The 16088-nt window shown below is 43.9% G+C and overlaps 1 protein-coding gene across 5 annotated transcripts in view; it reads right to left on the bottom strand.

The window, feature by feature from the left end:
- The window catches only part of Magi1 (membrane associated guanylate kinase, WW and PDZ domain containing 1), a 614610-nt gene that overhangs the window by 73927 nt on the left and 524595 nt on the right, over positions 1-16088 (bottom strand). For all 5 annotated transcript variants that reach the window (XM_077795606.1, XM_077795607.1, XM_077795604.1 and 2 more), the window contains exons 7-10: positions 13805-13840; positions 8445-8502; positions 6631-6752; positions 4425-4517 (exon numbers count right to left, since the gene is read on the bottom strand). In XM_077795606.1, coding sequence (XP_077651732.1) covers positions 4425-4517; positions 6631-6752; positions 8445-8502; positions 13805-13840 — 309 coding nt within the window. The remainder of the gene's footprint in view (positions 1-4424; positions 4518-6630; positions 6753-8444; positions 8503-13804; positions 13841-16088) is intronic.

The raw sequence follows: 16088 nt of genomic DNA, 5'->3' as shown, positions 1-16088 counted from the left end.
AACAGGGCTGGGGGTTTGGCTCAGAGCACCCCGGGTTCAATCCCTGGTATTAAAAGGAAAAAAGCAAGACAAAGTCTCACACCCCCCAGGCATGAGGAGCCTGGCACCCAGGAAGGAGAGTTATTTTTGGTTCTCGGTAACTAAAAGGACTTAAAAGGTCTCTGGGCATGCATACAATTTTTAATTGCACATGATAAAAGTTTCTGGCTCCTAAGAAAAAGAAAAAGGAAGGCTCTTTTAAATGGCCCCCAGTCAGAGTTCTGCTCACTCCTCTCTCTAGAGCCGTCCCAGGGCTTATTGGGAGTTGAACCAACCACGGCTGAAAACAGAGGCGAGCTCAGCCAGACACAGTGCCACATGCCTGAAACCCACCCATCTGGAAGGCTGAGGCAGGACCCCTGAGCCCCATCCCCAGCCCTAGTTTGTATTTTATTCAGAGACAGGGTCTCCCTGAGTGGCTTAGGGCCTCACTTTTGCTGAGGCTGGCTTTGAACTCCAGATCCTCCTGCCTCAGCCACTGCACCCTCAAGATTTTTAAAAAGCCCATCATTAGCATATTTTGTGCTTAATAATGGTTTCAACTTAATAGAGACATGAGTTCGCTACTGACTTCCTTTCCCACCTAGAGAGGGAAGATCAGAAGGTTTTCACACTCATGCACATTTTATTATGGTTTTATGTTCCGGTGGGTCATTAGTTAATGCAGATTTTGGAAAGAAATTACTTTTTTTTTTTCCAAAGCAGTGGAACTTGAAGCTCTCGGCTGAAGCTCCAAGGTACAATTTTCTGAGATTCAAACTTCTGTTGATTTATCAGCAGTTTTAAGACCTGGCTGTGTCTGGAACTCACCCGGGTGGTTTATCAAGATGTGATGACTTTAGTTCCAAACCCAGACTCACTGAGTCAGGATCTTCTGGGTTTGGGCCCAAAAAATTCTACGCCACAATAACCCTTAGGGATTGTCTTACTGCCAGGCCTGAACTGTTCTTGGCTTGAGGGTTTGAATTCCCCAGGAATAGCACTTCCTACGGTGATAAAAATACTCTGTATGTTCATTATTCAATGTGGCAGACTCTAGTCCACTCAGTGACCGCACCCCTGAAATGTGCGCCAGTGGGACAGAGGAAACCCAGCTTTGCTATCATTCAATTTATTTTTTGATGGTGATTCAAAAGTTCCAACTCCCAATTTTTTAATTCTAATTTGATGAATTCAACTGAATTAAAAAATAAAAGCTGGGCTGAGGGGTCGTGGCTCCGTGGTAGAGCGCTTGCTGAGCACACGTCCTCAGCACCACGTAAAAAGATATTAGAAAGAAAAGCTATTGTTCTTGGGCAAGTTACTACACCATTCTGCCTGAGCTTGGCATATGCAAATAGAGGTACCTACCACAGGTGAGAGTCATAAGGAAAACCCATAATAAAACATTTAGGGACTCAAAAAATGAGTGACTATGTGGCTGGTGGTAGAGTGAGTAGCGTGGACAGACAAAGGGAAAAACCTCTCTTCAAGCCTGAAGCAGAGGAGCTTGCCTGTGAGCGCATCTCTCAAAGAATCGCTTGCTGGGATTGGAAGTTGGGGCTTGAAGAAAGGAGAGGCTAGTGAACAGTGATCTTAACAAAATTCATACCAAACCAGCTAACCAAGTTAGCAACTGGGCTCCCTCCTGCTGGCTCCATGAACACTGGATACCATGCACGACACAAGATGCTAGAGGGCACATCAAGCTGCTTAACCAGCTGGGCCAGGTGGTGCACACCTGTCATCCCAGCAGTTCAGAAGGCTGAGCAGGAGGATTGCAAGTTCAAAGCCAGCCTCAGCGACTTAGTGAGGCCCTAAGTAATTCAGCAAGACCCTGTCTCTAAGTAAAATATAAAAAGGGCTGGGGGTGAGGCTCAGTCATGGCTTTCCTATGCTCATATATGAATTCAGGACCAGTGCAACTCCCCAGCATGAACAGCCCCAAGAATGGGAAGGTAGACTCCATGTATGTGTGAGAGGTCAGAATGCACTCTCCTGCCGCGGATATCTGACAAGAACAGTCAGCAAAATATCACCAGGGTTCTTAGTTGGCGCTCTAAGCATTTGGCACCCAAAACCTGACCCGTTAAGACTTTCATCTTGAAGACAATTCTTTGGTAGCTGACTATCATAGGTATGTGTGGATACATAAATGGATATGTGCACTGCTTCACTCAATAATAACTGCAGCAGGTAGTACATAGGAGTCTACCTGATTTGGGATTATCCTGCAATAAAGGAAAAAAAAAATACCACACAGTTTGTGCCTCCATGGGATTTAAAATCTAACAGGGAAATTACTATTAAAAAAAAAACCAGTGCCATGGACCCGGACTCAGTGGCGCACGCCTATGATCCCAGCTCAGGAGGCCGAGGCAGGAGGATCGTGAGTTCGAAGCCAGCCTCAGCAACTTAGTGAGGCCCTAAGTAACTCAGTGAGACCCTGTCTCTAAATAAAAGATAAAATGGAGCTGGGGATGGGGTCAGTGGTCGAGTGCTCCTGAGTGAGACGTAGAGGCTGTTGGGGGTGAATATCGGAGGGGAATTGATTAAAGACCTAAAACACACAGGGTTTCACAAAGACTGGGAGGGAAGGAACTGCACAGGGTAAAGCCTACGCAGACCCTCTGCAGTCCCCAGGTGGGGACAGGCTTCAGGATCTTAGAGGAGACTCTGGCAGATGGCGAGGTGAGGGGACAAGACTCAAAGAAGGAACTCATAAGTCAAGAGGACTGAGAAAGCCATTATCATGCTGACCAGGGATGGATCCGCTGTCACAGATCGTGTTCTGCCTTTGTCCAAGCCATTATCACCATCAAGGAGCGCACTCAGGCCAGGACACAGCACTTTACACACAGTGACACTAACCCTGCCCCCGTGACAAGGTGGCGAGCAGAGAGACCATTTGTTTCTTGATAAAAATTATAATGAGGGATCAAAATAAGAGAAAAGATTTTTTCGTATCTTTTCCTATCTAACAATTATATCTTGTTAAAAAAAGTGTAGAAGTGAAGAGGTGTTTTACAGTATTTTTAATATTACTTTACCATAAACATTCCCCAACCCTATCAAACATGACATTCGCTCTGTTTTTCATTTGTGAAAGAAATGAAACAACAACAATAACAAAAAGCACCAGGAACCTTTCTTAGCATGGAAGAGGAATGAGGTCCAAGAGTGGCTAGGTTTGGGAGTTTCCGATTGTCAGAAATGGCCCTCTCTAGGAAATGCAGACTTTTTGTGAATCAAAGTAAGAAAGACCTGCAGACATGATGTGAAAAAATGCATACGTATGTGTCTAGGCACAAAACACACCCCGGAGGTAACAAGAACAGGATAAGAAAATATAATAATACCAAAGGATTTATGTTTCCAGAAAAAAAAAAAAAAAAAAAACTTAAGTCAAAAACAAATATGCTCTAGGCCTGGTGGCTCATGACTATATTTCCAGCCGCTGAGGCAGGAGGATCTCGAGTTCAAAGCCAGCCTCAGCCACTTAGGCACAAAGCAACTCTGTCTCTAAATAAAATATCCAAAAAGGCTGGGGATGGGGCTCAGTGGTTAAGGGCCCCTGGGTTCAATCCCCAGTACCCAAACGACAATGACAACAACAACAAAACAGGCTAACCAGAATCTTAAAATATCTATGGCTGAGCTTTGAATTTCTCCTATTGGACATGGTATTAAATATTAATAGTCCTATTTCAGCCATTTCCAAATCCAGGATGATTTGTTCCCTGGGGGCATTTGGCAATGTCTGGGGACATTTTTGGTTGTCATAAGGTGAGGGGTAAGAGGTGGGGTGTGGGCTCCTAACGTCTAATGGACAGGCGACTCGAATGCGGCTGAGCCTCCAGAAGGCACAGGAAAGGCCCCATCCAAAGAATCACCGAACCCCAAAAGTCAATCGATAGTGCTGAGGATGAGAAAGTGGATTTCAATGGTCATTGAAAAGGCATAATTATTATTAGAGGATTACAAGTGGTTGAAGAACTCTACTTAGAAAGGTTCCTAATTTTTGATGTTCTGATTAACAATACATTTAGATTTGCTTTCACTAAAGGTTTGTAGTATCAAAGGAAAGACTTGGAGATTACAAAAGCCCACTTTTTTGGAAGGGGGTGGGCATTACCAGGGATTGAACCCAGGGGCACTGTACCACTGAGCCCCATCCCCAGCCCTATTTTCTATTTTATTTAGAGACAGGGTCTCTCTGAGTTGCTGAGCACCTCACCATTGCTGAGGCTGGCTTTGAACTCGAGATCCTCCTGCCTCAGCCTCCTGAGTTGCTGGGATTATAGGCATGCGTCACCGCCTGGCCAAGATTCCCCCTTTTTAAAGTGACTTTTATAAATGAGACTTTGTGAGTGGAAACCAAGATGCAATTGTAAAAAACATTTTACCCTGAAGTGGAGCTTCCCTGGTTGGCTCCGGATTGCTTGGGGGGTGGTTTGGAATAACAGGAGGCACGAGGGATGAATGATCTTCTGTCCACTCTGCAAGAAAGAATAGAAACGATTTCCTGCATTTCCCTCCAAAGGCACGGTCAGCTTCCAAACAACTCACCTCCTCATTCATCACGCGCAAACCCACAGAACGGAGGACAGAGCTCAGATGAGAAAGGAGCTGGTGTCTGACCTCTCCATAGGAAGGATTTCAGGATCTCTGTGTCTCATTTAAAATGCCTGGGGGGAAAAATACTGTGGTATGTCCAATAAAGACTGCAATTCTCTCTGGAGAGTCCAAAGTGAGATTAAATAAAAAAATATCAGTGAGGACAGGGAATCGCCCACAAGCAGCAGGCCAAGAGAGAACTTTCTTGATGGGAATGAGAACTTGGCTGGTCTGCTGCAGCCTGGGTTTCTCAGGTCATGAGCTGCATGAAGGTGGATGTCCACAATTGCTCAGGTGCTGATTTCTGTCATCTCTAAAACCCAAATGGGACCTGTGGGCTCTGTTGTATTGTTATGTCCCTTGACCTCTGAGCCACATCCCCAGACAAATTTTGTCTTTTATTTAGAGACAGAGTCTTACTGAGTTGCTTAGGGTCTCACTAAATTGCTGAGGCTGGTTTTGAACTCGCCATCCTCCTGCCTCAGCCTCCTGAGCCGCTGGGATGACAGGTGTGCACCACGGCACCCTGACCCTTGAGAAGCACCACAGCTACTTTCTAGCTCAGTTTCTATATTCAATGGATCCCCACTGCCCAAATGGTCATTTCCAACATGCCAAGTTTCACCAGTTCGGGGAAAAAATATTTTAAAAATTCTTTTTAAATAGAAGAGACTTAGAGAACTTTGGAACTGGCAAATACATTTACGCATGACACTCTGTCAAAATTACATGGTTCTGGGCAGCAGTTGGCAAACCACGCCCATATCCCAGACTGGACCCAATGTCTCTTTGTATCCAGTCTTTGAGACAGAGTAACATTCTTTTTTTTTTTTTCTCATCATCGGAACTTTTTTTTTTTTTTTTTTAATTTTGAGAAAGGGTCTTGCTAATTGCTAATTTGCTGAGGCTGGCCTTGACCTAAAGATCCTTCTGCCTCAGCCTCCCAAGCAGCTGGGATGACAGGTATGCACCAACATGTCCGGGCAAGTTTTTAGATTTTTAAATGGCTGAAAAAAATAAAGAAAAGGAATATTTTATGACACATGAAAATTATACAAGGTTCAAATTCCAGCAACCATAAGTAAAGTTTTACTGACACACAGGTATTCAGTTATATACTGCCTAGGGGTGTTTTTATATTACAATAGTAGAGGTGAACAGACAAAAGAGAGGTCATATGTATCAAAAAAGACTAACATGCCAGGTGTGGTGGGGCACACCTATAATCCCAGAGGCTCGAGAGGCTGAGCCAGGAGGATCTCAAGTTCAAAGCCAGCCTCAGTAATTTAACAAGACCCCGTCTCAAAATAAACTATAAAAAGGGCTGGGGATGTGACTCAGTGGTGAAATGACCCTGGGTTCAATTTCTTGTTCAATATATATATATATATATATATATATATATATATATATATATATTAGGTAAGGTTGCTTTAAAGACCTTCGAAGCAAAAGCAAGAAATAAAAAGTGAGAAAAACAGGACACTGACATGCACATATCCACAAAATTATCTGATTTTTGTTAACATATGCAGCATCCTTAGAAAAATTTTGCAGTATATACCTCTGAGAACAAGATGGCAGACAGCATTAGAGAATTTAATATCTACACACCTAAACGGTTCCTGTTTTTTTTTACAAGGGAGGTAATTTTAAATTTTAAAAAGCCCTCCAAATTACCAGGTCTTTCTGATTCTTTTACAGTGCTCCTAAATGAAAGTAAAATCACTTAAAAGACACTGATTGCAAAGCCAAGGCTTCTGGAGCAAGAAAGTTCTCTGTCTTCTAAATTAAAGTGAAGATGCGGGTGCCTTTGAGCTGGGCTCCCCCGTTAGCCCTCCCCTGGGGTCTGGGGAGCAGTGTCTAGCAGCAGCTCCTTAGTGAGGTAGAAGCACTTGATCACCGAGGCCAGCTCTGACCACAAGGGGGCGTCAGTGCCCAGCTTTGCCCCACATTGCCAGCTTGAGTAAAAAAGCCTCCAGGGAAGAGGCTGACCTTCTGGGGGTGGCGGCTGCTGGGATTGCTGCTGCTGCTGCTGTTGCTGCTGTTGCTGCTGCTGCTTCTTCCGTTTGGCTTCTAGAACTGGGTTCTCATACTGAGTCTTCCTGTTGATGTGGCTGGGGAGGAAGGCAAACAGGTTTCAGCTGGAACATGGGCATCCCACTTGCAGAAAGCCCATCCCTGGATTAGCAGTGAGCAAAGAGGGTGGTCTGAGGTTGACTCCAGTGTCCAATGCACCCAGAAAAGGGGGAGATGAAAAAAAGCTTCCCATTGCAGGCTGCTTACTTGCACCAAGCGGGTGATGCTGTATTTTAGGTGAAAAGACTTAGTAGATGCCTTGAGGCAAGTCCTACCCGTATTCACACAGTAGTACCCTCTTGTTCCTGAAGGATCTGTTTTCCAGACCCCCCTGGATGACTGGAATCAGGGATCACATGAAACCCTACGTATACTACGGTTTTTGGTCCTTTACATACAAGATTAACAACAGTCACTTACGGGAGATCTTACCAATCTCAGCATATAATTTTTTTTTCCCCTTAAATTGTGAACTGTCACCTTTTCATTTAAAACACTTCTGGCTCCACATGAGGGTACCCCAATTGACAGCATCATTATTCTTGGGCAATCAATCAATCGTCAACTATTTTGATCAGTTCCCAAGGAGGCAGGATTCCCAGTATAGCCCTTGGGCAGAGAGACTGCACGTAAGAGCTAACTTGAGCAGATGTGATGTTTTCAAAGTGACAAAGACCAGGACAATTTCGATGACTGTTGTAAGGAATAAGACCCTGGCAAACACACACACACACACACACACACACACACACACACACACACACGGTTTTCTGCCATGGCCTCGTTTCAGAGGGTGTGTGGGAATGCACATAAATAAGCACACACAGGGCTTTTCAGATATCCTATGACCTCGCTCCTTGCCCCTCAAAAAATCAAGTCACTTCACCCACCAAAATGACTCTCCTCTGTTCCTTTTCTTACTCAAGGCACAAACTAACTGAAAGGCAAAGCAAAATGAGCTTCCAACAACACAGAGCTCGCTCTGTATCTGTAAGGAAGACGACCTCTGGGGCTTACAAAGGGGGAAATTCTAGTTTTAGGAGGGTCCGAGAAATGATCTCTCTTCTGCCCCAAATTGCCAGTGTGGTTTTTAAATTATATCTCCTTTTTTTTTTTTTTTTAATTTTCTTTGGGATCATCCTATGGGTGGATGGTTCTGATGAATACAAAGTGCGTGCCCAATGCTGGGATAAGGCACAGGGTGACGGGGTCACCATAAGGCTTTGAAACTTCCAGAAGAAATGTCCTCAGGAAGGAAACAGCCCCAAAGCACCTAGATCACATAGATCCTGAAGCCTATTCTCCATTTTCTTCTTAATCTTGGCAACATTTCATAAGTTATTAAAAATGCACCCAACTCTTTGAGTACATTTTCAATGATTGTTTTGTTTGTTTTGGTGCCTAGGTAAGGCAAAAAGTAGGCCACGTGGGTCCTCCTCCCGAAGATCCACAACCTTGCTCCCTCACGCCCCAGCTTTCTCAATCCATGCCCTCAGCTGATACTTATTAAACACCTGTCATTTGCCAGGACTCTGTTCAGCCTTTGTGAAATGGTTGAAGACGCGTGGATCCTGCCCTCCTGAATTTAATAATGGGATTTACTATCTTTGGATGCACGGAATTATCTTCTCATTCATTAAAACAGACATACGCATTTTCAGTATGAAATTAATATCATAATTGGCGGGCAGCTCCGCTCAGCAGAAGCGTACACAAGAACAGCCACTTACTCTACATAGTAGACACCATAGACAGGATCTTCGATCTTTTCCCAACCAGCAGGCAGTTCTGAAATACAAAAGAATATTTAGAACAAGAAGAACAGATTCTTGAAGAGCCTGAGGACCATGGACAACTGAATTAGGCCAAAAAAAAGAAAGAAAGAAAAAAAGAAAAAGAAAAGGTCTCATAAGAAGGCCTTAAACCCCTGCGGGGCATGATGGTGCACACCTGTCATCCCAGCAGCTCAGGAGGCTGAGGCAGGAGGATCCCGAGTTCAAAGCCAGCCTCAGCAAAAGCAAGGCGCTAAGCAACTCAGTGAGACCCTGTCTCTAAATAAAATATAAAACAGGGCTGGGGATGGGGCTCAGTGGTCGAGTGCCCCTGAGTTCAATCCCTGGTACCCACCCCCCCAAAAAAAGAAGTCTTTGAACCCAATTAAAACTGTATATCCTAACCAAAAAGAAGTGCATACTCCTTTTATTTCTTGAGTGCACTTTTCTCATGAAGAACAACTCTTTATCTACTGGTATTTTACGCAAGAAAATAAAACTTGATAAAATGCTGTCCCAGCTGCCTTTTATTTTAAACCAACTATTAAATTCGTTTTTAATGGAAATAGTTAAAACTTGCCTTGCATGCTACGCGAAATATTTACTGTTTTCTCGTTTGGTTTCCAGGCTACCTTACCACACGGGCAAAAACAGATGAAAATTAATGCTTCTTTTCATTTTCAGTTCAACAGAACTGTTTCCCTTTCTCTGGAAGAAAATTAAATCTGCATCTTATTTTTCTCCATGTTCCTAATTAAAATGCTACTGAGTAAATAAAAATGCCAGTATGAAGGAGGATGTTTGAACTGCACACACACAGCTCACTCTGTTTCTGTGTTTGGGCCAGTCCATCTTCCCCAGCGCTTCACCTATGAAAAAGTAACACACCCGGGCACCGTGGCGCACACCTGTGATGGCAGCGACTCGGGAGGCTGAGGCAGGAGGATCGCGAGTTCAAAGCCAGCCTCAGCCACTTAGTGAGGCCCTAAGGAATTTAGGAAGGCCCTGTCTCTAAATAGAAAAGTATCCAAAAAGCCTGGAAATGTGCTCCTTGGTAATTCAATTCCTGGTACACCCTCCAAAAAATAATAATGACAATAATAATAATTAAATAAATAAATAAAACTGACTACCTATGGGGGAAGATGTCATTCCCTTAAATATGGTAGGAAAATGGCTTTGGGGGACATACGTGATTTTCAAAAACTCAACCACGACCTACCGGGTGTGACTTCGAAAGGTTTCAGATCTTAGTTTGGAATTTCATTAATCAGGAAATAGCGACCTCTGTGACAAGAATCTATTGTGGGAAAACCCCTCGCACCCGATTATGGTACTTGGTGGAAAACAATGAGGTGGCCACATTTTATGTGGTGACACCACCTTTTTAGAGAGCGCTGCGATCACTCAACTCCTTTTCAAGCCACCGTCATACACTCTGCCAAAGCAAGCTTGTATTAAGCCAGACTCCCAAGTGGATCATGATTCCTGGAAGGAACTAGAAGGAACTATTTGAATGGTGGACGGTACACTCTTGAAATGCCATGCATTTTGGAATCGATTTTCTAAAAATCCAGGGAATCATATGGTCTCTATTTTCCAATGATGACTATGACATCAGTGAGGACCCACACGTGCCACCCACAGTTTCAGAATGAGAGGAAGGTGTGGGTGCACCCCCAAGCACACTCAAGACGGCTCAACGTTCACATCTGGCTCACATTTGCCTGCACGTGGAGAAACGAGAACTTCATGGTTGTTGATCCATGTGTTATTTGTTTGCAAACAAGGAGACAGTTATCCCTGCCCTTCTTTTTCTAATTAAAAACAAAACAAAATTCAACAGGCTTTTTAGAAGGTGGTGAATAGCCAGGTGCAGTGGCCCACACCTGTCATCCCAGTGATTCTGAGGCTGAGGCAGGAGGATCAAAAGTTCAAAGCCAGCCTCAGCAACAGCAAGGAGCGAAGCAACTCAGTGAGACCCCTGTCTCTAAATCAAATACAAAACAGGGCTGGGGATATGACCCAATGGTTGAGTAACCTTGAGTTCAACCCCCAATGCCCCCTAAAAAAGTATTTGAATTCAGGAGACATAAGCTACTAAAATTCAAGACAGGTCCAATTTGCAGATGTTGATACAACTTGGCATTTTTTATAAACCAAGTCTTATGGGTTGATGCGAATCAAACACTTGGGAAACAGTTTCCCTTTACTAAGCTGGAAATGACCATTTAAATGAAAACAAACCAGGAAAATATTTCCAAAGAGTTAGAAAATTGAAGATGAAAACAATGCAAATTGGTGCAAAGTCAGACATTTGTATGGGGTAGAAGATGGGTCAGAGAGCAGGGAGCCTGGTGATCATTAACAGAACCAGACTGCTTTCACAATCTGAAACCTGAAATATTTGACCTGCTTAGATACCATGGGAAAGATATTATGCATTGACTACACTCAACTATTAAGCAGATAAACATTTATTGAGTGCCGACTGTTTACTCGAGGATATGTCAGACAACAGCGACATGAAGATAAACACAAGCTCACTGCCCAAGCAGACAGGTCATATGATTTGATGGAGAATTGAAAAGGGAACAAGAAAAGCTACTCCTGGATCTTGATCTGTGGCCCCATCAATAACCTATTAATATTCCAGAGTTCAGGAGTGGGGTCAGTTAACGGGCAATTCTAGATAGTGGCTGATCTTAAAACTTCTGGAACAGATGGATCAACTCCAGAAATTTTCCAGTTCTTCAAGTTAAAACTCCTTTTGAATTGAAAAGATAGATTTCTCACTTCCAAATGTGGTGATTAACTTAATAATAGGAATTAGTCTCCCAATGCTTAAAATAGAAGTGGGTCATCAATTAAAAAAAAAAAAAAGAAAGAAAGAAAATGTTTGTCCTAGAATTGCCATTTGGTTCTAAAAAAACTAAAAATGGCAGGAAATATTTAAGCCCAGAATATTATACATTCTATTATAGTTTTTTTTTTAATAAGCACTGAAGATTTCTGAGCCCCTACCCCACCATATCTAACCACTGACAAAACCATAAAACTCATTATGGAGACTAAAGAACACTGAGGTCTTTCTGGCACTTCCAGATCTGGCATTTAACCTTAAATTCCACTTAGCTCTTTGCTCTGTGGCCTTGGGCTGGTTACTTAACATCTCTGAACCATAACCTTTCTTCTGGGTTCACATCAAAGGTCAACCATGGATTAAAGGAGGATGCTTGGAAAACATTTAGCACAGGAGGGACCTCAACAAATATGCAACAAACAGCAGCTACCACCCGAAAGCACACAGGACCAGGATGGATTTCTGCAGCCCACCTGCTTACTATTCCTGCCTCTGAAAATTTCAAGCAATATCATTTTTCATTTCAGGAGTAAATATTGAGTAGTGTAATGTTCTATGCTCCTTTCAAGGGATCTGTCAGGGTACACCTGGAAAATCGTGTTCCAGATCAAAGATGAATTTCAAAACGGTGCCTTAGTTTTGACGGGGAGGGGAACTCTGTTTTCTTGTCTCTACCTTCCCTAGTTGGTTTCAACACAAGAAAACCCTGTAGTTACAAAAGAAGGCTCTGTTTTTCATTCTGGGAAGACTTCTGCAGAAGACGTAGATAAGTTAAGCAAACAAAAGGTGCATAATGGAGCTACTGACCCAACTCCAACAACAGAGCTCAGAAATGACAACTTCATAACCAAATGATCTGTGTGCAGCACCTCAGCCATCCGCCTGTACCCCTCGGGGCAGATTATAGAGATTGAGGTTTCCTTGGCACATCTGGAATAATCACACCACTCACTGAAATCCTGACAGATGCTTTTGTTTGAAATTAGGACCCTTTCATTGAGAAAATGGGCCAAGAGCTTGTCAACAGACTCCAGGGCACATGCAACAGAAAAGACCAAGGGTGTGCCTGCACACGTGCACAGACCAGGAGTCACACGGTACAGAAGCAGGCAAAATCCAAGGGCCATGCTGCTACCCTGCCTAAAAGAACACGTCTACACCAGGCGCGGTGAGGCACGCCTGTCATCCCAGGGGCTCAGGAGGCTGAGGCAGGAGAATCATGAGTTCAAAGCCAGCCTCAGCAACTAGTGAGGCCCTAAGCAACTCAGTAAAATACAAAATAGGGCTGGGGATGGGGTTCAGTGGTTGAGTACCCCTGGGTTCAATTCCTGGCACAATTAAAAAAAAAAAAAAACAACGAACTAAAAACAAAACAAGACTAAAACACATACAGGCTACTTCTGCAGGACAGAACACACTCCTTCCTTGACTTTTGTTAAAAGGAAAAAATGCTGTAAGAAGTGTTGATAAATCCCATGAGAATTAGATAATAATAAAACTAGCAATTGCACCAGGAGTTGATCACAGTGACATATATAGAAATGCATTTTCAGTAAATCTCCAAGAGCTCTTCTTTTAGCCCCAATTTATACATTTTGATAAAAAGGAAGCAAACAGAAGTGGGGTCGGGTAATGGGCAATTCTGGATATCGGCTGAGGTCACAGAGGCAGTAAGCAGGGGATCCAGGCGGTCTGGTCAGACCACAGAGACGCCTCCATCCCTGCACCACCCACCTCCCAGAATTCCGGCTGTGACAAGGAGAAGGGAATCATGCACCATTAAAACTCATCTTTTAGAGGTCTTTAAGGCCATCACAGTGGCCCAGGGAGAAACACGGAAAGTTCCTTCTGGAAATTTCACCATCTGAACTTCCACAGAAGCAACTAAGGTTTGTTCCGCACACAGCTGTGTGATCCCCAGTGGCCACTCACAGAGAGCATTGAGGTAGCAAGAGGGGGAGAAATTGGTTCCACAAATGATCAACACAGTTGTTTTGTATGTGGAAAACCCAGCCCTGTCTTTTTCAATTATCTAATCACCAAATGGACGACTTCTTCACCTTCTTTTTTTTTTTAAAGAAATTTAACATTGAACCTTAAGCCATTCCTACCACGATGATCAGAGGACAACGCATTAAACATCCTTAAAAACAAAACCCTTCACCAGTCGCAGTGGTGAAAGCCTGTCATCCCTGTGGCTCAGGAGGCTGAGGCAGGAGGATGTGAGTTCAAAGCCAGCCTCAGCAACTTAGCGAGGCCCTAAGCAACTCAGTGAGACCCTGTGTCTAAATAAAATACAAAATAGGGCTGGGGATGGGGCTCAGTGGGTGAGGGCCCCTGAGTTTAATCCCTGGTATTTAAAAAAAAAAAAATAGAACATGCAGTTTATAAAATCATGCAGGGTAATCAATCATGCGACATCAGCTGCAGGCAGGCAGGCAAGCAGAGGGTTTACCTAGTTCACTGTCCAGCTCCTCGGTGTGTACCCCTTCTTCTCCAAAGGAATAGCAGGAATGAGACAGAAAAGAGAGAAAGAAAAATTCAGACACCAACACCAAGACAGAAGCTCCCCACAGAAAATTAACAAAACAAAACAAAACAAAAACAGCAGCAACCCCATCACTTGATTGTGACCTTACCTGCACCGTGGCTCATTTCATTGGCTTGGCCAGAAAGTGTGACCTCAACGCGAATCACAGAACAGTAAGAGCTGATATTGGCAAAATAATTATACGGCTCATTTCCTCGAATGTCAAAACAGGGCTTGATGGGTTGTAAAAGGTGAAATACACCTTTGCGGTCTCAACGTTCCCAAGTGGGAAGTCACTTATTACAGACCTTATTTGCCGCCAACGAAGCTGTGAGACTTTTCAATATGAGCCCTTTTCATCCTCCAATAATCCACTCATCAGTGAGGCAATTAAACGCACAATTAAAGAATTCCTTCACTTACAAGTCATACGGCTGCTTGAAAAGGGACGGGGAGGTGGCACTCAGAGAGCAAGGGGGACAATGAGTTCAGAGTCTTTCAAAGAGGAGAGAAAGATGAATTAAGTCCTGACACCCAGGAAGGGAGGCTTGATGCATGCCCTGAAGGAGCGTGGGGAGGTACAGCCTACTGGGTGGGGTGTTTCTTTCTAGAAAAGTTTTAAAAGTCAAATGATTCAGAAATAGTACAGGTGAAATGTTCTCGCTGACTTCAGCAAGCAAAATGAGTGAAACCTTTCCATTCCACGCCTCCTCATGCTGACAATAAAACACTTTATTACTGAGATCACAGCAGAGCACACAAAAGTCCTTTCACACATAAAGTGGCCCCAACTGCAATGTAGGTGGCTGTTCCCCTCTGCTGCAAGTTCCAAATGGGGACAACAGACATTGAGTCTATTCTCACTACTAGGGCATGCTCAGTGCCCAGGGGAGTTTCCTGGTACATGTTAGGTAACAAATATTTCTTGAATGAATGAATGAATGAATGAATGAATGAATGAATGAATGAATGAGTGGATCCATTATTAAGGAACAAACAGGAATTTAAACACCTTGTGGTGCACACCTATAATCCCAGCAGTTCTGGAGCCTGAGTTTGGAGGATAGCGAGTTCAAAGCCAGCCTCAGCCACTTAGCGAGGCCCTAAGCCACTCAGCGAGACCCTGTCTCTAAATAAAATACAAAATAGGGCTGGGGATGGGGCTCAGTGGTTGAGTGCCCTGAGTTTAATCCCTGGTACCCCCAACAATCAAAGAAACAAACAAACAAAAAGAACACCTTGTAAACATTTGACTTAAGAAACTATCAGGTTGTCATCAGTGAGTTTCAACTGGCGATGATTTATAAAAAAAAAAATCATTTGTGAACATGCCCATCTGGATATTATCCATCTTTTGGGAGCATTCGTTCATTTCTTTCAGTAATAATTTACAGGGAACTATCATGTGCCTGTCATTGTGGTGGGTGGCAGAGATATCACAATAAGCAGGAAAATGTGTCTACCCTTTGAGAAGAGGAGACAAAACCAAATTAAAACTACGGTAAGATCTCTAGAGCGAGGGTCTGGGGTTGTGGCTCAGTGGTGGAGCACGTGCGTGGCGTGTGTGAGGCACTGGATTCGATCTTCTGTGTCACATATCAATCAATCAATTGATCAATCACTAAAAGATATGCTGTCCATCCACAACTTAAAAAAAAAAAAGGTCTCTAGCATGAGATACACACAAGAGTGGACGGATCGTGGAGAGCGTCTCTGAGCTATGATCTGAAAGATGTGCCAAATTTGGGTGGGAAATGCCTGGAACCCATGCGTCTATGAAAGCCGGACTTTCCCTCCTTTGCACTCACAGATACCCCTGAAGGGTGGAGGAGCCTTCTGGCATAGAGAAGGTTCTGGATAACCATCTGTGACGAGAAGGAGCAGTCTGAAAAGAGAACTGCACACCTACCCACCAGGGGCAGGGACTCAGGACTGGTGGGGACAGGGGCAGAGAGCCAGGGTGGAGCTGAACCACGTGGGGCTCAGAGAAAACCACCCAGGGACCGGGCACTCACAGGGCAGACTGGGAGGCCACCGAACGAACGTAGGGCCTGAGGGTGCTCAGGGACAGGGACGGCATGGGCACAGTTACATTTTCAAAACCTGCTCTGGGTTCAGCCTAAGAAAGAAAGGTGCACTAGGAATGGCAGAGGAGGTGAAGAACTAGGGAATGGACTTCAGAAATACGTAGGGGACAGTGAATTCAGCT

This window comes from Urocitellus parryii, chromosome 3 (assembly GCF_045843805.1).
Source record: "Urocitellus parryii isolate mUroPar1 chromosome 3, mUroPar1.hap1, whole genome shotgun sequence".
Classification (NCBI taxonomy): Eukaryota; Metazoa; Chordata; class Mammalia; order Rodentia; family Sciuridae; genus Urocitellus; species Urocitellus parryii.
The sequence above is the reverse complement of the archived record's forward strand: the minus strand, read 5'-3'. Positions and strand labels throughout refer to the sequence as shown.